Source organism: Sarcophilus harrisii, chromosome 4, assembly GCF_902635505.1.
Source record: "Sarcophilus harrisii chromosome 4, mSarHar1.11, whole genome shotgun sequence".
Classification (NCBI taxonomy): domain Eukaryota; kingdom Metazoa; phylum Chordata; class Mammalia; order Dasyuromorphia; family Dasyuridae; genus Sarcophilus; species Sarcophilus harrisii.
In genome coordinates, this window is record NC_045429.1 from 239981925 (window position 1) to 240004777 (window position 22853).

At 34.1% G+C, this 22853-nt stretch overlaps 1 protein-coding gene across 1 annotated transcript; it reads right to left on the bottom strand.

Moving 5' to 3' along the window:
• Positions 1-805: 805 nt before the first annotated feature.
• On the bottom strand, positions 806-21106 carry LOC116423177 (collagen alpha-1(XIX) chain-like). Its single transcript, XM_031964671.1, has 8 exons — positions 21048-21106; positions 20736-20789; positions 15592-15645; positions 13374-13427; positions 10446-10490; positions 1922-1972; positions 1798-1842; positions 806-1138 (listed from the first exon to the last, which is right to left on the bottom strand). The coding sequence occupies exons 3-8, from the start codon at positions 15631-15633 to the stop codon at positions 1079-1081; spliced, it is 297 nt and encodes a 98-aa protein (XP_031820531.1). The 5' UTR covers positions 15634-15645; positions 20736-20789; positions 21048-21106; the 3' UTR covers positions 806-1078.
• Positions 21107-22853: the final 1747 nt, after the last annotated feature.

The window sequence follows — 22853 nt, forward strand, 5'->3', positions numbered from 1 at the left end:
AATGATGCAAAGATGACCATTAAATTACACATCAATCCAATTGAAAATTTGTTAGTTTGGTAGTACTGGCTGAGAAGGGGTTTATAGGGAAAGATAATTTTATTTTGTCCTTAAGGCTCTGAATATACATTTCCAATTACCAAGAAGAGAAAATGTTGAACTCATCAATCCTCTATTTAAAATTTAGTCAGATGTGCAATGGTTGCTTTTTCCAGCTTGTTCTTACTGACTTAAAAATCCATTAATTTAATCTCATCAGATGGAAGTAGAATGAAATAGCTGTTAAAATATTTCACTTGAAAATGGGAATGAATCCATTGGTTTTGAATCTATACCTGAAGGTTAAAGGGACATTAAAGGAGAATACACAGGCTAGAACATATGTTTAAAAAGGACAGAATAGAAAGAATGCCAAAGAATTAAGGAAATCTAATTAAATTTGACAGATTTTTTAGAGTCAAGTTCCATGGTTGAGAGGGATGTTGCATCCAATTATCATCTTCTTGGCTAATAGATAAGGTATTCTCATTACATGCTGAGAGTTAACCTCTTGATACATTACTCCTAATAAGTAGGTTTATGACAGCATACTAAATCTTCCCCTTTGGGATCAGTGTATAATGCTTATAAAGCAAACAAACAGCCTCTCTTTTTCTCTGGCACATGTATTAAGGAATTTCATCCCAAGAAAGGCAATTTATAGTAGGAACTTTGTTCAGAAATTCCCCAAGGAATTTTCATACCAATGGGTAAATCCACAGTCTGCTAAAATAATGAATCAGCAATAGGAAAAGTCCTACCAGGAGAAAATGTTTTATTTATCAAAAGGTCTGTTTGTGTGTTCTTTGCTGAGTAACAGGATGATTTCTGAAGCAAGCTAAGGCTGAGAGATGAGTCCCACTGACAGTAACAATATCAGACTTTGGGAGAAGATTGATGGATCTTTAAAAAAAAGTATATTACCTTTCTTATGTTAGCCACAGACTTATTATTTTCAAATGGCAATGGATGGATATTTAGAAAGATAGACCCATTTCACCATATTCTCCAATCTCAATTTAGAAAGAAATATTATTTTTTAAAAGGAGCAAAAAGGCAAAAGTATACATACCATTACGCCAGGATCTCCTTTTGGACCCTATAAGAAAATCACTGAAATTGTATAAATAAATAAATACACACATGCATAATTACACTCATATACGTACAAACACATAGACATATGCTCACATATGCATATACACATTTTTAAAGTGACTATTAAAAATAGAACCATAATACCCACTCTCAGTTTGCATTGGCTCATCTTTTGGTGGATTTTTTATTATTATTCATTCAAACTCTGAATGTTCCCAGAGCAATTCTTCCACCTTAAAAATCAATACCTGAAGAGTATCACATAAAAAATAAGATTTTCTGGAGGGTCTAGGGAGGGGGGTGAATGCTTATTCTAGGCTCTGCTGATTACAATCTGTATCATTGTGGACAAGTTACAACCTTTCTAGATCTCTGTCCTCTCCTCTTCAAAATAAGGAAGTTGGGTTTGATGACCTGTGATATCCCTTTCTATTCTTAATCTATGATCCCATCTTTTTAGTTTTAGATGATATCTAGACAAAATTTTAATTATTTGTTTTTAATGCACATATAATCCAACAATGAAATTGTTTCATTATTTTTATTGTTCTGTGAAAATTTTCTCTGAAACTCAAAGTGAAGGCTGTCACCGACTTTGAGAATCATTTTGCCATGATTGTTTGGCTATCATGAGTTTACTTAAAAGAAATAAGTACTCACTGAAGGACCGGGGGGCCCAGGATAAGTAGCAACACTTCCACCTCCCTAAATTGATAGAGAGAAAAGTGTTAATTAATGTTTACATAACACTGGAAAATGATTTTAAGTGATTAAAAATAACTACCTGGAATTTATATAAACTGCTCATTCCATTCCCTTCACTGAGTGGCATACCCTGAAAGATGAAAAAAGAAATCACTCAACTTATGCAGTAATTATCATTTCCATCCCTTAAAGGCAAGGATCCAATAGAATTTATGATTTATACTGGGTTTTTGAAATAAATTTTGCTAACTCTAAGAATGGCAAAATATTCAACTAAGAAGATGTTTATTCTATAAATGACAGAATTTAATATTACAACAATTCAGTTTCTGTTTTTAGCTTCCCTAGGGAAAAATTGAAACAAAAATCCCTGTGGAAAAAAAGATAAAAAAGCATATGAGTCATACCTGGAGCATAAAAGTACTTTTAGGGTGGATTGAAACAAATGCTAAAGTGTAGTAGATGAAAAATGTATGGATATGAAGGAAAATGGTACCTATTCATTAAAATTCAGTTGCTGAATTACTAGTTTATGTTGTTTAGAGCCTGCTGACCTCTCTAGTATATGCCACAGGCTAACATACAAGAAAACTAATACAAATGGAAATGCATAACCTGATTTAAAATCAGGTTACTGAAAAGTAGTTTTCCCCACAGTTTCTTCAAAAGGCACTGATGGTTAAAGAGTAGATGCTGTAATGTCACAGTGTGAATTTATCTACAAAAAAAAGCATTCCCAGGAAAATTGGGGAATAACTTTAAAGGCATAAAGTTAACTTGTAAAGTCCAGAATTAATAAAATTAAAAAAAAATTCTAGAATCTTTAAGACAGGAAGTTTCCATTTAGGGAAATCCCAATCTTTTCCTGCTGTTCATTTGTTTAGGTAGTATCTGATTCTTTATGACCTGTTCAGGGTTTTCTTAGCAAAGACAGTAGAGTGATTTGCCATTTCCTTCTCTAGATCCTTTTAACAGTAGAGTGATTTGCCATTTCCTTCTCTAGATCCTTTTACAAATAAGGAAACTGAGACAAATAGTATTAAGTGGCTTGCCCAGGGTCACATAGCTACTACATTATAAAAGATAATGGTTGCCCTAGGAATCTCAGAATATTTTTAATTTTACTTTGGCTCTTCTGCTAACTACTTGGGTGACTTTGGGTAAGACTTTTTATCTCATAGGGTCTTATTTTCATAAAATGAAGATGATCCTTTATAACTAAGATGCTGACCATGCCATAGTAAATGTCAGGTAGACCAAATTCTTCTTCTTCGGGTGGACAAATATTCCTAACTGTGCCTGCACTTTTATAGTTGCATATGTTCCATTTAAAAAATATAGAAGCAACAGATGACATTCTGAATTTCACAGGAATGCTTGAAGATATGAAAAGATTTATGAATACTCCCTCTTCCTTACAACCCCAAATCCAGTTCTTTTCCTCTGTTTAACCTTCCTTCTTTTCAACACTAAATTTTTTCATAGGCACAGACAACAATTTATTCTTGTCCCAATAATGAGTCCTTGAGGAACTACCTTAATGCTATGTTGTTCTCTTGAATCTCTTGCCTACTTATCCTGTTAAAGATCTGACCATGCCAAGTTTCAATCTTGGGTTAATCCCTCCCTCCACCACCTTAAATCTAAGTCATGTATTTCATGTTTAGCGCTAGAGAAGCTAGAGAAGTTTAGAGCTACAAAGCCAGACAGAGAAAATCACAAAATCATGCTGACTGGATCTACTACAAATTTATGTTACCTAACTACAACTGGGCATTTATGCTGCAAAACAATTCTTTTATACCTCCCTAATTGGTTCATATCTCACTTGATACAATGGCTTTCCCAAAACTTTTTATTCCTTCTCAAATCTCTTATGGTTCCTAATCTCCTTACTTTCTCAGCTGAGAATCTTACCTCATTTTTCACTGAAAAAACATTGAGCCCATATGCTCAGAGTGCCATCTTCTCTCTCCTCCTCATCTCATATAACATCACTCAGATACCTCCCACTTCTATCTCTTTATTCACCTCTGGTTGTCCTTCTTGCAAGTTCCTCCACATGAAGTGATCCCATTCCATTCTATCCTCTCCAGAGGACTGCTTCCTCTAATACCCCCAGTTTGAAACTAATATATTTTTGTCTACTAGCTGCTTTCCTACTGTCTATAGATAAACCCATATATCTCTCATCCTCAGTTAAAGGATATAAGCAGACAATTTTTGATAATGAAATTAAAGCTGTTTATAGTTATATGAAAAAATGCTCTAATCACTATTGATTAGAGAAGTGCAAATTAAAACAACTCTAAGGTACTATTTCATGCCTTTCAGATTGGCTAAAATGACAGGAAAAGATAATGATAAATAGTGGAGGTGATGTGGGAAAACTGGGACACTAATACATTGTTGGTGGAATTGTGAACTGATCCAACCATTCTGGAGAGCAATCTGGAACTATGCCCAAAGGGCTATAAAACTATGCATACCCCTTGACCCAGCAGTGCCATTACTGGGTCTGTGTCCCAAGGAAATCATAAAGGAAGGAAAAAGACCACATGTGCAAAATGTTTGAAGTAGCTCTTTTTGTGGTAGTAAACAACTGGAAAAGGAGTGGATGCCCATTAATTAGATAATGGCTGAATAAATTGTGGTACCTGAAAGTAATGGGATATTATTGTTCTATAAAAAATGATGAACAAGCTAATTATAGAAAGGCCTGGAAAGCTTTACATGAACTGATGTTGAGTGAAGTAAGCAGAACCAGGAATACATTGTACACAATAACAGTAAAAATATGTGATGATCAACTACAAAAGAGTTAGTTCTTCTCAGTGGTTCAGTGATCCAAAGCAATCCCAAAAGACTTTGGATAGAAAATGTCATCTGCATCCAGAAAAATATCTAAGAAGACTGAATATAAATCAACACATGCTATGTTCACTTCTTTTTTTTCTGTTTTTTTTTATCTATCCCATGGTTTTTCCCTTTTGCTCTGATTTTTCTCTCTCAACATGATTCATAAAGCAATGTGGATTAAAAATAAACTTACTACAATAAATAGAAAAGAAAGTATCTCTCATCCTCAAAAAATCTTTACTTGATACCTAAATCCCAACAACTATTACATTTATTTCCAGTATTTTAATAATGCCTCCTATGTTTCAGGCATTGTGCAAAATCCTGGGGATGCAGAAAAAGACAAAAGATAATACCTACTTTTGAGAAACTCAATCTGAAGGAGGAAACAAGCAGCAAACAAATATTACAAAACAAGCTTTAAACATTGGCAAGGTGCTAGAATTATAAAAGATTGGAGAAAGTTTGTATGGAAGGTAATATTTTACCTGGGACTTGAAGGAAGCCTGGAGGAGAAGATATGGTAGAACATTCTAAGCATGAGAGACAGCCAAAAATTGCCCAGAATCAAGAGATATTGTTCTGCTCATGGAAAAGCAAAGAGGCTAGTCTCCCTGGATTGAAGAATATGTATGGGGATGTAAGATATAAGAAGACTGAAAATGTAGGAGGATTAGGTAATAAAGGGCTTTGAAGACCCAAAAGAGGATACTATAGGATACTATAGGAGGATAAAATAGTGTATTCAAGAGACAAAAAAGTAAACTCTACATTTCTTGCAACAATCTGAATATGGAAGGGTGAGAGATAGTAAGGAATCAAAGTTGATACCTGGGTTATGAAGCTGGGGATATAGGGAGATGGTGGAGCCTTGAAAATAAGAGATAAGTTTGGAAATGGAGAGGGTTTAGGAGGAAAGAAAATGAACTCAGTTTTAGATATGATGTGCTTGAGATGTCTACTGGACATATAGTTCAAGATGTCTTAAAGGCAATTATAGATGTGAGACTGGAAGTCAGCAGAGAAGTGAGGGATGGACAAGCAAATTTCAAAATCATTATCATAAAGAATAATAGAATAATTGATACTATAGGACCTGATGAGAACACCAAGAAAAGTATATATAGAAAGAATAGAAGAAGGTGCAGGACAGAGTCCTATAGGATCTATAGTTAGTGGGCATGATCTGATTTAATAACCATTAATGGAGACAAAGGAGTAGTCAAAAAGATAGAGAATGGGAGAGAAAGTGTCTTGAAATCTAGAGAGAATATTGTCTTGATATGTAGCAAGAAGAGAATACCCAAAAGAAGAGGGTAGTTAACATTGTTACAACTAAAAGATTACATTGACAAAAACTTAGTCAAAGACTAAGAGGAATGAAGATTGATTAAAAAAATGAATTTGGAAATAGGAAGATTATTGGTAAGTTTAGAGAGAACAATAACAATGGAATGATGAAGCCAGAAGCTGGATTGTAGGTAGTTATAAGAGAGAAGGAGGAAAGTAAGTGGAGGGACCTATTGTAGGACAGTCTTTTCAGAGTTTAGATATAAGAGCCAAGACATAGAAGATCATTAAAATGATAGGGAGTGGAAGGGCTGAGAGATGATTTTAAAGGATGGGGGAGACATAAACCTATTTGTAAGCATTAGGGAAGCAATTAGCAGACAGGGAAAAATTAAAGTAAGAGTTTAGAAATGACAAATGGAGCAATCTGTAAGAGGGAGGATGGAACGGAATTGCTTCTTTTTATAAAGAAGGATTTGCCTTGGCAAGGAGAAAGGATATGTGTTTGTGTGAGATAGAAATGAAGGAGAAAATAGTGGCAGAAGACATGAATGATTTGAAATGAGGAGGAATGGAGAAGAGGTTTATAATGAATGTTTTTTTTTTTTCTGTAAAAACTCCTTTATATTGAGGCTCCTTTATATTGAGGATTTTTTCCCTGCCAATCTTTGGCTTTGGATCTCTCCTTGGTTCATACATTATGTGCTACCTTCAATCCTACATGTATGCTAATGACAGAGGAAAAAATCCACAACTTTCTGAGTCAACTGAAAATCTGTTACATAACCTCAACTAGGTCTTTACTGCTGCTGGGAAAATCTTTAATATCTATCTTATTGGTTCACCCTCCACTATACCTAGTGGCTCTTCCAAACCTTTTCATGCTTCCTCTCCTCAAGCCTCCCATGTCTCCCCATTCCTCCATGCTCTAAGCTGAGAATCTTGCCTCCTATTTTATGGAAAAAAACTGAGAAATGGTATCTATGTAGAAGGAGATGGAAGTCCTACTTCCTGCTGCCTTTCCTCTTCTTCATCACTCAGGAAATATGGAAAGCACTCCATGAAATGGGAGATGGAAGTCAAGATCTTGCAGATGGAAATTGGGCAACAGCCTTTCCTCTTTCCTCAGGAAACAAAGTAGCAGGGATTGGAAAGCACACTGAAAGACTATAAAAGACTGTGCCTTACCTCTTTCCCCAAAAGAAGATGGTGGCTAAACATCTTGAAAAGGCTAATATCTCTATTTCCTTTCTTTTCAATTTCTTTTTAAAACTTCAGTCTGGATTTTGATCTCATTATTCATCAGATATTGCTTTCTCTGTTTACCAATGATGTCTTAATCGTCAAATCGGAGGGTATTTTCTATATTCCTTCAATTCTTTCTTGATCTCTCTGCAATTTCTTATAGTGTCAGTCACCTTCTTCTCCTTGATACTCTAATTGGTTTTGTGATGATGCTCTTTCCTGGATCTTTTTCTACCTGTTACTTCTAACTCTCTTTTGCTAAAACTTCATTTAGATCATGTCCCCAAACTATAAGTATTCCCAGATTCTCCATCCTGGTGTTTTTTTCAATTCTCCTTCAATACTATATCATTGGGTGATCTCATCCATTCCCATAGATTTAATTATCATTTTTATCTGTTGATTTTGAGATCCATTTGCTCAGTTCTAACCCCCAGTCTTGAATCTTTAGTGACTATTGGATATCTTGAATTGGATTTTAGTTAAACTTAAAACTTTAAAAAGAAGTCCCCAAACTGAATTCATTTTATTTCCTTCTAAACCCTTCTCTCTCTTGAACTTTCTTATTGCTACAGATGACACCATCATCCATCTAGTCACCAAGTCTCTCAACCTAAATTTCATATTTAATTTCTCATTCTCTATATCAAATCACTTGCCAAATTCTGCAAATTTTACCTTTGTAACATCTCTCTTGTATGTCTTTTCTTTTCTCTGACACTGAGCACCTTCGTGCAGGACTTCATCTCCTCACACTTGGACGATTGCAATAACCTACTGGTTGATTGACCAGCAAGTCTCTTTTCTCCCCACTCCATCTAACAAGAGATCTTAAAATCCTTAAATCCAGTACCAGTACCAATTTGGGCAAAGCAGTATTTTTTTTCCAGAGTGCTAGTATGGATGACACTTCTTCCCCATGAGGAGTTGTGCCAAAAGGCAATCACCATCCTGATGACAATTAACTCAGATGTCAAATTGATCTTCTTAAATCGCAGGTCTGATGAGTCATCCCTTCATAATGTCCTTCCTCCTCACATATGCTATGTGATCCAATGACATTGACTCTCTTTCTATTCATTGTACAAAACATTTATATCTCTTGACTTTCACATATTCACTAGTTAGTCCCCATGCTTAAAATTTCTTTTTTCCTCATCTCTGTCTCCTGACTTCTCTGATTTTCTTTAAATTTCAGCTAAAATTCAACCTTCTACAAGAAGTCTTTCCAAATATCCTTCAATTGCTCTGTGATTATATCTATTTTCTCCTGTGCATATCTTGTTTGGAAATAGTTTGCCTGTTGTCTCTCTCCTTTAGATTTTGAGGGATTTTGAGAGCTCCTTGAGAACAATCTTTAAACATTTTTTTACTTGCATCACCAGTACTTACTTATCACAGTATCTAATGCATAGTAGGTACTTAATAAATACTTGCTGATGACTTATGTCAACCCTAGGAATATCTTCTGAATGTTCTGAGGATATTGCTTCGTATTTGAACAAAAAATCTTCTATTCTAATTTCTAGGGTTGTATGATTTTTTTTACCCCAAGAAACAGTGAGCTGCTTTTGCACAAAAATATAGCCATAATACTTAGACTATCCTTTTCTGTCCTTTACTGTTCCACATAGACTCCTCTGTCCCCTTTACTTGTATGGGATATGATTCAAGTGCTTACTTAGAAAATGTTAGTTTTAAACACTAGTCTCTCTCCTGGCCTTAATTTAATTATGTATTTTTAGTGATATGAAACAAAGGATAATGATAAAGTTAAATAAATGTTGGCTGTTTCTAGGAAAAAGGGAAGGATTTCTTAGACTTGTAGTGCATGGGTTAAAGTGTTTTGTGGACTATATCTGATGACTCTTTTCCTGATGCCTTGTAGTCCAGCTTCTACAAAACTCTACAACATAATTTTTATCTCAAATATTTCCTGTTTTAATGATTTGCTTTTTGTCAAGTAAACACTTTAAAGCAAATTGGGAGGAAATGGGTTAAAAGTAGAGCACTTAAGTAGTGTGCTTCTTAGATATCTTAAAAAAAACCCAACATTTAATTTTTCTACTTATTGGGACTAAGAGCTCTTAAAATTCTTAAATCCAGTACCAGTACCAGTTTGGGTAAAGCAATATTTTTTTTTCAGAGTGCTAGTATGGATGATACTTCTTCCCCATGAGGAGTTGCACCAAAAGGCAATTACCATCCTGATGACAATTAGCTCAGACATTCCTTTCCTACCAAGATTCTTATGGCTCAATTCTTGCTAGAGTTTATTTCCTTCATCCCAACCCTTGCAAGAGCAATGGTTAAGTTTTCTACTTTCTCATTTACATTTGGATAGTCCTTTATATAGCTGTTCTTATCTCAACTTTTTTTTTTTTTTTTTTCGCCTCACATGAAAAAGTTCCTTACTTTTGGCTTTGGGAAGAGAGATGAATCTTTGGCTCTGTAGGGACTATAGAACTCTGTTTCAGATGAGGAAAGAACTCAATGGAGGCTGTTTAGATGAGGAAAGAATTCAATGAACAGATTTAAAGAACTACAAGGGAGCTGATTTAGAGACGATTAGTCACATCCAATTATTTTAATTGATATTGATTAAAGAGAATACAGAAAATTATTCATCTCTCCTCCTTATCTGGAGAGTCATATGTCTTTCATCAAAATCATAAAAATTATAATATAACCATTATATAGGGAAAATTTCATGTACTACACATCTTATCCCCAAACTTTTTGAGGGCAGGGACCATATGTTACCTATCTTGCCCAGCATAATACTTTAAATGTGATAGCTATTTAGAAAATGCTTGTTGATTTGATTTTAATTTGTTGATTTTCCTTGACCCCTAGGAGCTTAGACTCTAAGGAAGTACTGATGAGTACAAGCAAGTATGGGGAATGAATAGTCACATAATTATACTGATGCAGAGTGAGCAATAAAATATTTATAAAGTGCAAAGATAAATGTATTTTGCATGTAGAACACACAGAGGAGAGCTAAATCTCTCCAAGGTTAAATGGATATATGGTTTATTTATTAATAGTATATCTATATCTATACCTATGTAGATATATACCTATATATGCCTAATTATACCTGATAATTTTGTTAACTTTGTGTTACATCTAAACATAGATTAGATAAATAAACTATCATTGTTAAAAATGTAAATTTCAAAGTTTTCAACAATTAAAAAACTTACAGGAGGTCCAGGTGGTCCAGGTTTTCCAGGTGATCCCTCATTGCCCTGAAAATGTGTAAGAATTATATATATCACAGTCAGAAAATATTTGGCTTAGTTATTCCTTTTTGTATGTCACCTAGTGTCTATAAAGCATAAATCTGAACATCAAGAGAACCATGCTCTGAAAAAATATATTGATACATCATTTTGCTTTTACCTGCTTGCTCATTCACCCTGATTCTCTCCCTCCAACTCAAATAATAGACTACCCCTTTATTTTGCATATATGGAAACTGAGGCCTAAGGAGATTCAGAGAATATAAATTAAAGATTGTTGATATACTGTATTTGTAGCCCTAGCACCTAGCACAGTGCCTGGCACATAGTGGGCATTTATTAATTGTCCAAAGAAACAATGATAGTATTGGAGGCAGATTCTGTTCTTTAAACATGGAAAAGGGCAGTATCTCTTCTCATATTCTTCTGTCATTCTTCTTGGTAAGAATTATGTTCATGTGACAGAAATAGTGACAGAAATAACAGAAGAGTTAGCCACCCAAGATAGTCCTATGCCTGCTCTAAATGACAACTGACAAAAACAACCTTTCACATTGAATGTATATGGTGAGGCTTTTGTAGAGAGATTTTTCTGCCTTCTGTAAGCTTGTTTCTACCTTGATCCCACTGTTTCTACATAAGGTTCTGGGTGTTCAGGGCAATATTCATGTAAAATTGTGGGAAAAACCATAATGAACAGCTTTAGAGATATAGTATAGTAGATAGAGAGTAGACAGAGAGCTGGTTCCTGAGTTCAAATTTTGTCTCTGATAAATACTAGGTATAGCATTGTGGGCATATTACGTAACTCTCAGAGTGTCAGATAACTTCTGCAACTATAGGTTACAGATCAGGCAATGATTAGATTATTAAAGGAGAATTTTTCACTAGGAATTTCTCTAATGAGATCACAGGCACAATATAAAAAAGAAAAAAAAGTGGAGCTTACTATTGAATATAATTAATAAATATAGAATATTACCTTTGGGGGAATTTACTAAAAATTATCTGGGACATAATTCTTTTTTAAAGAATCAGGATGAAAAATTTATGAGAGAAGTAATTTAGAATTTAATATGAGGTAATGTATTTCATAATTTTTTTTAACACAATTCAGAAGTTTTCTTTTCTCCAAGATATATTTTTTTTCTAATTCTAAAATCCAAGTGATTTTAGAAATGTTAATCTCAAGGTATTCTAATATTCCTAGTTTTTCTCTGAACAATAATTTTTGTGTCTATAGGAAACAACAGCAGAATTTGTGGATGGCTTTGCACATAATACTACACCCAGGCCAGCTACTCTAACTCTTTCATTTTACAATTGAGGAAACTGAAGTTTAGGGAGGGCAAGAGAATATAAAATCTTTAATATTAAGGACAATCCCATTTATTGTTTTTGAATCCCTAACATCTATGACAGTGCCTGGCATATAGTAGGCACTTAATGTTTGTTGATTAATTTCCTAAAGTCATAATGGTAGTGTTAGAGGCAGAATCCAAAACTCTTGACTCAAAAAATATTGTTCTTTATGTTGTCCCAAAAATAAGAATGGAAAGCTATATATGTCCTATTTATACAACTCAAGTGTTTTGATGGTCCATGATGTTAGTTCATTTCCTAAATTTGGGTCAAATATATGTGGTGGACAACTTTTCATACAAGTATTATACCATCTTTAATATTCACATAAAGCATAATACAGTCTTTTAAAATAAAAAAAAAACTTTGCAATTTTTGAAGCTTCTCATTCCTTCAGAAACCAAGTCTTTGCATTTGCTTAAACACATTACATCCAGGTAGTCCATCCTCTTGGGTGTCTCTAAAACCTGTTAAATGTGAGTGACTAGTAGCAAAATGTCCTTCAGGGAATTATGCCAAAGTTTCCATGAGTCAATTAACAAGGAAAAATATATGACCACTAAAAGACACTTTCTTGCACAATATCTACAATTGAAACTCATTTTTCATCTTGGTTTGTGCCTCAAAGCTTATCTGAGTGTGGAATTCCCATTAACTTCAAAGCCAATGGAATGACTGAATGGATTCCATAGAGGATGGGGAATGGAAATAAAAAGGGGGGGGGGCTTGTGACATTGTCAGTGCAAATCTTCAAAAACTCTATAGAATAAGCACATTGTGTCTTTTAAATTTATGTTAGCATTTTTCTGTTACTCACAACCATTATGCCCCATTTCTTTTCAATGATGTTATTTGGTAATTTAAAAAAAATGAACTTTCACTGGGACAGTGTGATGTCATGCTACTACCTCCTCTCAATTCCTTTCAATTCTCCTAGATTTAGAAGCTAGAATTACTCAGTGGTCCCTTCTATCTCCTGCCCTCTGTCCTTGTCAATTCTTTGGAAGCCCTCTGATTAATGCTCCTATTTCTGCTTTGACAGACAGACCTCATGACCTTCTTGCCTAATGTACTTAGATCCTGTCTGTTCTCTTCCTTGTAAAAGGATCTTCTGTGTCTGGACCACTCACTATGGAGGGAGGAAGGATATCTTTAAACTCCCCTCCCTGTAGACTTGCTTTTGTTACTGCCACGTTCAGATCCCCTCATTCCAAACTTCACTCAGCCCTCTGGATTTCTCTTGAGATTCCACTTTGACTTTCTCTGCCTGTCTTGTTCTGCTAGCACCTGAGTTTTGGTTATAACAATTTCATACACACACACATATACCGAAAGATATATACACAAATATATATACATGACAAATACATAGTTACACGCAAAAAAGTGTATATATATATGTATATTCAAAGACGTATGTATATATATATATTCTGAGACTATATATATTTAGAGACATATGTGTATACATATTTGTGTGTGTGTGTGTGTGTGTGTGTGTATTTGTGTTTTTTTGGCGGGGTTTACCTTTTCACCTTTTGCTCCAGGAGGACCAGGATGTCCGATTCTTCCCAATGAGCCCTGTAACAACCAAGTTGGTTTATGAGGAAAACAATAAAATGACACTAGATTTGACTACTAAAACTTACCCATTTTAAAGGTCATTTGGTCCTAATTAAATCAGTCCTAAAAGTTTATATTTCTTCTGGCCGATAGAACAGCTGCAATTGACTGATAAGCCTTCCAAATGGTAAAATTTGTTTTTTTGTGGCTGCTTTCTTCACCTTGGCCAACTACATGTAGTGACCTTAATTGGAACCTTTTGATACAGCTAAGAATTTAGACTTGCTGTTTAAATGGTAATTTACATAACATTACCCATTATGTCTTACTAAATGGGCTATAATTTTTGAAAGCTGTCAACTTTTTAAATACTTCAAGAAAGTGGAGAAAGAATGATTTCTGTACTGGTTTATATGATCTGCATCATGTCAACAGAAAATAAAAACTAACTTTAGTCCCTGGGAGCATTAAAAACCACATTTTCATATTCACTTTAATAGCCTCTACCTCCACTTTTAATATTAAGAGATAATTTTCAATTAGGTTTATGTTTGTGAAAGCTGGGTCTATGATGATTATATGTAAAACATAAGTGACTTAGAAATGTCAGCTGTTGGCTACACCCTAAGAACATCAGGGAACCTAATAGCATATAAATCCATGCCTTTTATAGCATAATCCTAATTAAGTCCTCCCCCAGTAACAACAAACATTTCTTTATTACTTCACATATGAAGAACACTGTTCTAGTCAGTGGGACAGGCACAAAATTTAGATTAAAATATTGTTTTTCATTTTCTGGAACCTACAGTTTAGTAGGTGGATAAGACACTTACAAAGATAGTAACAATCTAATAGTACATGCTAAGAAAGTTATAAAACAATCTGAGATCTGATTGGAAAAAGTATTAGCAACCCAGGAGGTGAAGTAGAAATATAAAAAAAACTTGATGGAGACAGCACTTGAGTTGGACTCAAGTATGAATTAAATGAGTATGAAGTAAAATAAGAATAGGGATGGAACACAGGTAAAAAGGGAAAGGGGAATATTTGAGCTATAAGGAGTAACATGATCATATTTACACACAAAAAAAATAATTCCTATAGAACCATTGGACTGTGCTCAGATTGTATAGAGGTAGAACAAAGTTTCTAGGATATACTAGGATTGTGCTGACACAGAACAAAGTTTCTCATTCAATGTTAAAAGAATAAAAAAAAAATTCTCTTCCTAGCTCATCTAATTCAATAACTAGTTTATCTGCAAAATGCAGTAACTTTGCTGTTGAGAAACAGGGATAATGCCTGAATTAAGGACTCTGCATTATGGTAAAAGAAAAGTGATATCCATCAATATGCATATTGCATGAGAAACACTATTTAACTTGCAGGACAAATGAAGTTATGGGTTATGGGAATTAAATTCAGGAAGTTTTTGTGGACCACCAATCTTGGGGTTAGCATGGAGTTAGCTAAGTTTTTTTTTTTTTATAATATCTGTTGTTTTTAAGCATGTAAAATCAGGTGAGTCACTTAAACTGAACACTGAAACTGAATAAATAGAAATCGATCAGCCAATCACTGATTTCTTAACCAATATTTGCCCATATGTTGGGCACTGGGAGGGTCACAAAAGATCAACAAAGTACAGTCCATTTCCCAAAAATTGATGTCTGGAATCAAGACTAATTTACACTACAGAAGACCATTGCAATTGAGAGTTAAATTGGTAGCAAAGATTAGAAGTACAATGAAGATCAAATAATCAATGGGGAAGACTTCATGTAGAATGAAGCACAAGAAGGACAGATGTGGGAAGAGGAAAAGACTCTCCAAATACATCTTATCTTTGGGGACAGAGAAGACTTCCATTAGAGACAGCTTTCACCCCTCAGATTGGCTATTGACCATTGAGGAATTCTCTTCCTGATTAAGACATGAAAAGTGCTCTACAAATATCAGGTTTTTCATAAGAGCTTGTTAAATTGAATCTATTGTTGAATTATGGATGAAATTCTTATTCTATGAACCAATGGAAAGTTCCTAATGCTCAGAAAGATGGCAAATAATACTGACTGAAAACTGGTATGGATCTACATCTTCTGTAGCCCTATACTATATTCATGTCTATATGTCTTAGGAATAGCTTGTGAAACAAAACATAGTTACCCTAAACACTTACAGCAGGTCCAACAGGCCCTGGGGCTCCTGGAGTGCCTGGCATTCCCTGAAGACCCTGAAATGGACATGATTTTAGCATAAAATAATTGTATATCTGTATGTCATACCAGCCATAACTTACCCAACTAAAAAAAATATTATGCATGCAAGGAAATACATCTAACATTAAAGTTATATGCACCATAATTGGATTTTTCTTTGATCATTCCCAAAGCACTTCAGGATTTTTTAGGACCAGAGGGTCACAGAAACCCAGAATTCTGTACTTGTAATGGACTTTAAAAATTACAAGTTTCTTATTCTATTGCATTCATTTAGGAATTGCTTCATCACAAGCATTATATGAATACATTGAATTGCTAGTTAAAAGTGTTTTCTGATTGAATAAATGTTTTATAAAACTCTTTCTTGTACTTTAGTTATGGCTCTGATTTTCACATTTAATTCATGAATGTCAAATCATAGCCTAGAACAGAAATTATTTTAAGTAATGTTATTAATCAGCTAGTAGAGGGTTTTTAAAGATAATTTCTTGACAGAAACAACTTTTCAACATTTAAAAATATTAGATTAATTTAATAGCTTTTGTTTTTTAATAGGAATTTCAGTCTATAAGCAAATCTGAATTTGATTTGTAAACTCATAGATGGAAGGGTCTGAAGGGATCATTTAGTCTAATTCATTTATTTTTTTAGATGAGGAAACCAAGAAGTAAAGTGACTTGACTAAGATCTCATAGGTTTGATGATACTGCTTAAGAATTAGTAACAAAATGTTTTTATTTTGAATTTTTTTTACAAGGCTTAAGGTAATGGACAATATTTTTATTTAGGGACAATTAAGTGGTACAGTGGAGAGAGTGCTTGGTCTAGAGTTAGGAAGCCTCTTCTTCCTCAGTTCAAATCTAGCTTCAGACATTACTAGCTATGTGAATCTAGGCAAATCATTTAATTTTGTTTGCTTCAATTTCCTCATCTGTAAAAGGAGCTAAAGAATAAAATGGCAAACCACTTATGTCTTACCAAGAAAACCCCCAAAGGGATCACTAAGAATTGAACATGACTGAAAAATGAGGACGACATTTTTATTTAAATTATCTGAACCTCATTTTCCTCAACTATCAAATGGGGGAATAATAATGACTGCTTTAACTTCATAGGGCTTTTCTAAAGTTTACATGAGCACATATGTGAATATTTTTTGCCAACTATCTATTAATATACAAAGATAAAAACAGATGAATATAATAATTAGCAACTCATTTTTTCTATTGTTTTTTCATAATACTTGACATCACTCTAAAGTCATATAATATCTCTAGGCCTCAATTCTAGCATCTATAGAATAAGAGGCTTGGATGAGATGATCTGTAAGATCCCTCCAAATTTCAAATAATATGATATAATAATACTGAGGGAAGAAGCAAGACTGGGAGGAAAGAAGAGGAAGTAGGGGGAGAGAAAGAAAAAGAATGAATTAGATAGAGATTCAGAGAAAGAGATGGAAAGAGAGAAGAGAGGGGGAAAAGGGAAACTGAGACCCAGGGCAGGAAACTTCAATAATTTATCCAAGATCACAGAGTTGTGTGACTATAGGAATGATTCAAAACCCAACTGGTGCTTTTCATACTACACAAGGCATTCCAAATTTCTTAGGGCAATTGAAAGCTTTAGTAGCTTAACATGCTAATTTAAAAACTAAATTTTTTGGGACACCCTATATATGCTAAGGTATAACAATGTGTCTCACCTAACCAAGAACATGATTTTTGGCATCTTTTTACCCCATTATCAATCTCTCTAATAAAAAGAAACATTTTCCTTTAGAAAGATACTATTTATAGATTAGACAATATGAATATCATAGAGGGCTCCTTTAAAAATCTTCCTATTTTTATAAAGTTGTGTGTGTATTCTATTTCATATATAATTCTTTCCTGACCATTGTATCAGTCTATAGCTGCTGAATGAGTCTTGAGATTTTCTAATTTATAAGCTTGAGGCTCATTAACCTTTGATGACCACATTAAACTTTAAAATAAACTGCAGCCCATAAATAAAAAAATACATTCTCAGCAGTCTTTCTCTGAACAAGCTGAAATGTTGTAGCATAGATAGAAATTACTGTGGATTCATAAAGGGCAATAAGATAATTTTAAGAGACAAGCTGGTCATTGAGGAAGACAAATACATCATAGGTAGTAGGGCACTCCATTTAGCACAGGGTACCAACCATGAGTAGAAATTAAAATTTACTATATGTCCATCCAGGGATCATCAGAGCTATGGCCCTTCATTGCTTGGATATTTTGAGCTCATAAGTCTTGCCTCAGTAATTGTCTAGTGAATATTTATTTCCCATTGTAATAATTCATGGCTGACAGTAGCTCCCCATATCTTAATTATCCATATTATCCTGAAAACATGCTTAGTAAGCCTTGAGCACTAAGTGAGAGTCCATTGTGTTGAAAGAGGTGTGTCTGTCCTCTACCAGCTTCTAACAAGTTGTTCCCCTGGTATTTGCTATAAATTTTGCAGAAATGTAAATCATGAGTATTGGACAAATGAAGTCACTTTGCCATAAGCAATGTACATGTAACTTCTCTCTAAAAGTACCTTCAGTTAGAGAAAGAAGCAATGGGAAATGGAAGACTTGAAAATATAAAAGTATTTTGCAGCTGGACAGATATTTTCAGCTAGGAGGAAAATGATATTCACATATGTTGTCTTTTATTTGACTAATAGATTGGGGGTAGGTGGGTTGAGAAAGATATTTTAGGATTACTGATTTCAACATAAGTGAGAACTACCATTGGAAAAACTCCCACACCAGTATATATCAGCAATTCAGATATCTAAATATTTGCCTAGGGCAAGGCATAGGGAGGTTAAATGCTTTGCTTATCCATGGCCACATGGCTAAGTTAGTAAATTGTAAGTATCAAAGATAGGGCTTGAACCCAGAGAATTCCTGTCTCAAATCCATTGTGCCATATTGCTGTAATGATAGAGTGCAGAGTTATATTATTTTTCTAAAAAAATATTTTTAGAAATTATAATTTCTGCTCATGGCTGAGAATAATCAGGGAAAAACTAAATTAATAGATTGGTTCTGTTTGATTTATCATGTCATCACTTGTGAAGCTGGTAACTTGAAACCACTAAATTCCACTAGAATCCTTTAATTTATTAATAGTTTTGAGTAAAATCTTGTATGAGAGTTCTATTGTGTTCTATGTTATGGACTCCTTATGCAATATATTAGAACCAGTAGCTATTTCTAGTGGAGCAGTATGCAATAGCTTTTTAGTCCACAAAGAGAGTAAAAGTACCCTACAGAATCAATAAAAATTAACTTTTAATGAATTTACCTTGAAGCCTCTTTAAAAAACCAAATTCCAATTATTTCCTGGCCTTTCTCTTATTACCTTTTCAATTGCTTCCAAAATCTACCTCTTGAATCTAGGCAGTTAAAAGCTGTTGGACCATTTAAAATCTGTTACTGTTATTGTACTTTGGTGCAGTCTTCTAAGGAATTTAAGGAAGCATAAACTTGTTTACTCTTGTTATTTTGAAAATAAAATCCGTTTAGTGCTTTATTTATAGGTGAAAATAAAAATGAAAAATCATTGTCCCTAAACATCAATTTGGAAAAAAGTTCTTTACAAAATAGCATCAATACAAATGAAAAAAATTAATGCAGATAATACCCAGTAATATGAACAAAGCATGGATGACTATGTTAGCAAAAATGATAGGTAGATTCACCTGTAAAAACCAATCTGTTTCATGGTATGCTGGCTTCCTGTACTAGCATCAAGGTTAGCATATGCCAGATGGTTTACTTATTTTCATTAAGAATTATTAGTTTCAAAACTGCCTAAATAAACAACAATTTATCATCATAATTGTTATTTTTTCCAAGAGTTAATGTGATACATGGACAGAACTGCATTCTGAATATCACTCTGGCCCAGAGCAGAAATTCAGACATTATTTCAGAACCATATTTGACCTTCAGTTGGTCATTTTACTCAGTGCTTCAATTTTCTTCATGTTTGAAATGGAAAAGCTAGCAGTAAACATCAATATATTTTGTTATGTGAAAAATCAGCTAGTAAAAACAGTTTTGAAACTCACAAAGACATTTATAAAAATTTATTTTCTTACTTTGCTAGCAGTTTAAGGCTGTTTGTTGTTTGTCCTTCGTTCTCAAAGGTATTGCCATGACATTCAAGTGATTTGGATTTAAGTGAGGGAGGGCTGTACAAGATTTACCTGCCTCACTTTCCCTCCAGAGCCATCTGGGACCAGTGACCAGATATAGATGGAGATGGCCCCAGATGCAGAGGGAGACGGGCTTTTTAAAGCTAAAGTCTTCGACAGGTTTTAGTTTGATTGAGAATGCATCCATTTGGTGATTAAGACTAGGTAGCAATTGAGACAAAGAATCTTCTCTTTCACCTAGTCCAAAAAAAGTCTAAATGAATGAATGAATGAATGAGTGAATGAATCTGGGAGGGGGAGACCTTAAAGATTTCTGGCCAAAGCAGAAATGACTGCTATTTACATTCAATCTGAGTCATGGGCCAAACAATGACCAAATGAGGCTTGACCTGGGACCTGTTGGTGGATTAGAATCACATTGATTTTGGTTTAAGGTCTGTGCTAAGAAAGAAATCTAGAGAGTAAACTCCCAAATATCTTAGGAGGATTTAGAAATGCAAAAGAGGAAAAAAAAAACTGCTTTTAAGAGCATCTATAGGTAAGGGTATGATGCCCTATGTATCCACATAGGATGCCCTATGTATCCACAGAGGGAAAGAAGGAAGGAAAGAAGGAAGGAAGAAAGGAAGGAAGGAAGGAAGGAAAGAGAGAAAGAATGAAGGAAGAAAGGAAAGGAAAGGAGGAAGAAAGGAAGGAAGGAAAAAACAAAGGAAGGAAAGGAAGGGAGGAAGAAAGGAAGGACATAAGGAAGGAAAAGAGGAAAGAAAGGAGTCTTTCAACTGACCAATTAATTCTAGTTTGACATGGATTGCAAACCAACCGATTAGAGAGGAACTCTGTACTTGGTAGTGTCATATATTACTAGTGTTTCATCACTAGGAATAACAGAAAATATAATTAAAATAAAAATCATGTTTACCTCTTCACCCTTCTCACCAGGTAATCCAGAATATCCACGCTCACCTTTGATTCCCTATAAAGACATCATATTTAATAATCATTCTATTGTTTTCCAGAAAACACTAGAACAATGCAGCTTTGAAAATGCTGACCAAACTTCAGAGAGAAGCCAGATATCAGTCAAAACACTCAACCTATGTAACCTTGTCAATTTAGCTTCATTTTAAAACATTGCTCCCACAGATGAACTGATATGGTTTCTACACATCTTTATATTTCTACTTGGAATTAAGGATTTGAGCCAGAGGAAAAAATAAAAAAATTGTCTTACCTTTGGTCCTTCTCTGCCAGGGATTCCTGGAGGGCCTCTTGGCCCAGTATCACCCTGAAGAGAATATTAAGGATACACATCAAGGAAACCATCATATCTATACTCCACAAAAGGTACACATTCAGGATTTATTTATTAAATGCCTATTAGGTATGATTTAATTCAACAAATATTTATTAATTGAATACTATTGACAATATACTATTTTAGATGTTGGTGGATATAGAAAGATAAATGAGAAAGTGTTCCCCTTTATGAGCTTATAGTCTAGAAAAATGAGATAACATAGTATTACAAAAATTAATACTAATTAGATTATGGTAAGAGGAATAGAATGTACCATGAGATCATTTCTACGCTTACCTTTCCTGCTGCATAATAATTTCTTCCAGGCTCCCCAGCTCCTCCTTCCTCTCCTTTGGCAATTTTTAACCCTGGGATACTAGCATGACAGCTGCTACAAACATTCTGTTAGGAATGGATAAAGATCTACTGACTTTAGTCATGTATAGGAAACACATTTTGGTCAAATCCCTAAAATCTGGCTTCAATTTCAATATAGGAATCCAGATTAAAAGTTGAGGCTGTCACAAACACTGGAATATATGAAAAAAAAACCTATGATAAAAGATTTTCTCCTTTACTCAAAGGTATATTGGGGAAAAAGAATGTGATTTGAAAATAAATTTATTTAATGGGGAGAAATTCATTAGAGAAATAAATGTTAGTTTACATCAAATCCAAAAACTGTTAAAAACATTTTAAAGGAAATTCTCTTTCTTTTGCTTTATTGATTCCTTTACAAGATACTAATTTGCCACCAATTGTAGTTTTCACATTTCTCTTTTATATTTTAATGCTTGGACTTAAAATATAAATCAAACATAAAATTTATCATATAGCTAAAACTCTTCATAATTTGGACCTTCCTGACTTTCCATCCTGTTATATTTACTCTCATGTACTCTACAACTGTAGCTCTGTTCCTTGTACTTTTTGTTCCTTGTATACAATACTCCAATGCCCCATGTCTTTGTACTGGCTCTCACTCATGCCTGGATATGCTTTACTTCTTTACTTCCACATAATGGGATCCCTGTTCTCCTTAAAAACTCAATTCAAGTGCTACCCACTGAGAAAAGCATTTCTTGATCTTCTGAGATTCTAATGTCTTCCCCTTCATGGTTACTCTGTTTCTGATTTGTATATACCTAAATAGGTACATTATTAGAAAATGATCTCCTTGAGGGGAAGGGCTAGTTTACTTTTGTCTTTGTATTTACTGCATTTAGCACTATTTCTGTGGCTTAGATTTCTAATAATATTTATGTGTGTGTATGTATATGTCTCTTCTCTGTCTCTTTGTTTCTCTGTCTCTGTCTCTCTCCTTTTATCCCCTTCTCCTTCCTTTTTTTCCTCTCTGGAAAACCCTTAGGGGCTTTAGTTGACTAATAGCTTAATATGAAACAATAGTATCTTAGAACTACTAGAAAACTGTCATGAAATATCATGTATTAATGAGTACACATCAAAGGAGTCTATATCTGCCCTTTAAGAACAAAGCTAGTCAAGTTAAAAAAAGATGGGTATAAGATTGGTAAAGAATATTCACATGGATGACATCACATCTTCGAAATATCCAATATTTAAATGTACAGTGCATGCAATGCACTGTTTTGGGTTCTATATGAAACTCAATGGTAATTAAATCCTAGTCTCTGTTACTACAGGATTCATAGTTCCTTCAGGATGATCTGAGGGTGAGATAGGGGGATGCAGTATATGAAGGTACATACAATCACAAAT

Excerpts from the sequence above, each read along its gene's own strand:
- LOC116423177 (XM_031964671.1), bottom strand. The coding sequence starts at position 15,633 with ATGCCAGGCACTCCAGGAGCCCCAGGGCCTGTTGGACCTGCT. Across the intron at positions 10,491-13,373 it reads CTGGAGCAAAAGGTGAAAAG|GGCAATGAGGGATCACCTGG; the intron begins GTAAACCCCGCC and ends ACACATTTTCAG. Across the intron at positions 1,973-10,445 it reads CTGGACCACCTGGACCTCCT|GGTATGCCACTCAGTGAAGG; the intron begins GTAAGTTTTTTA and ends TTCATCTTTCAG.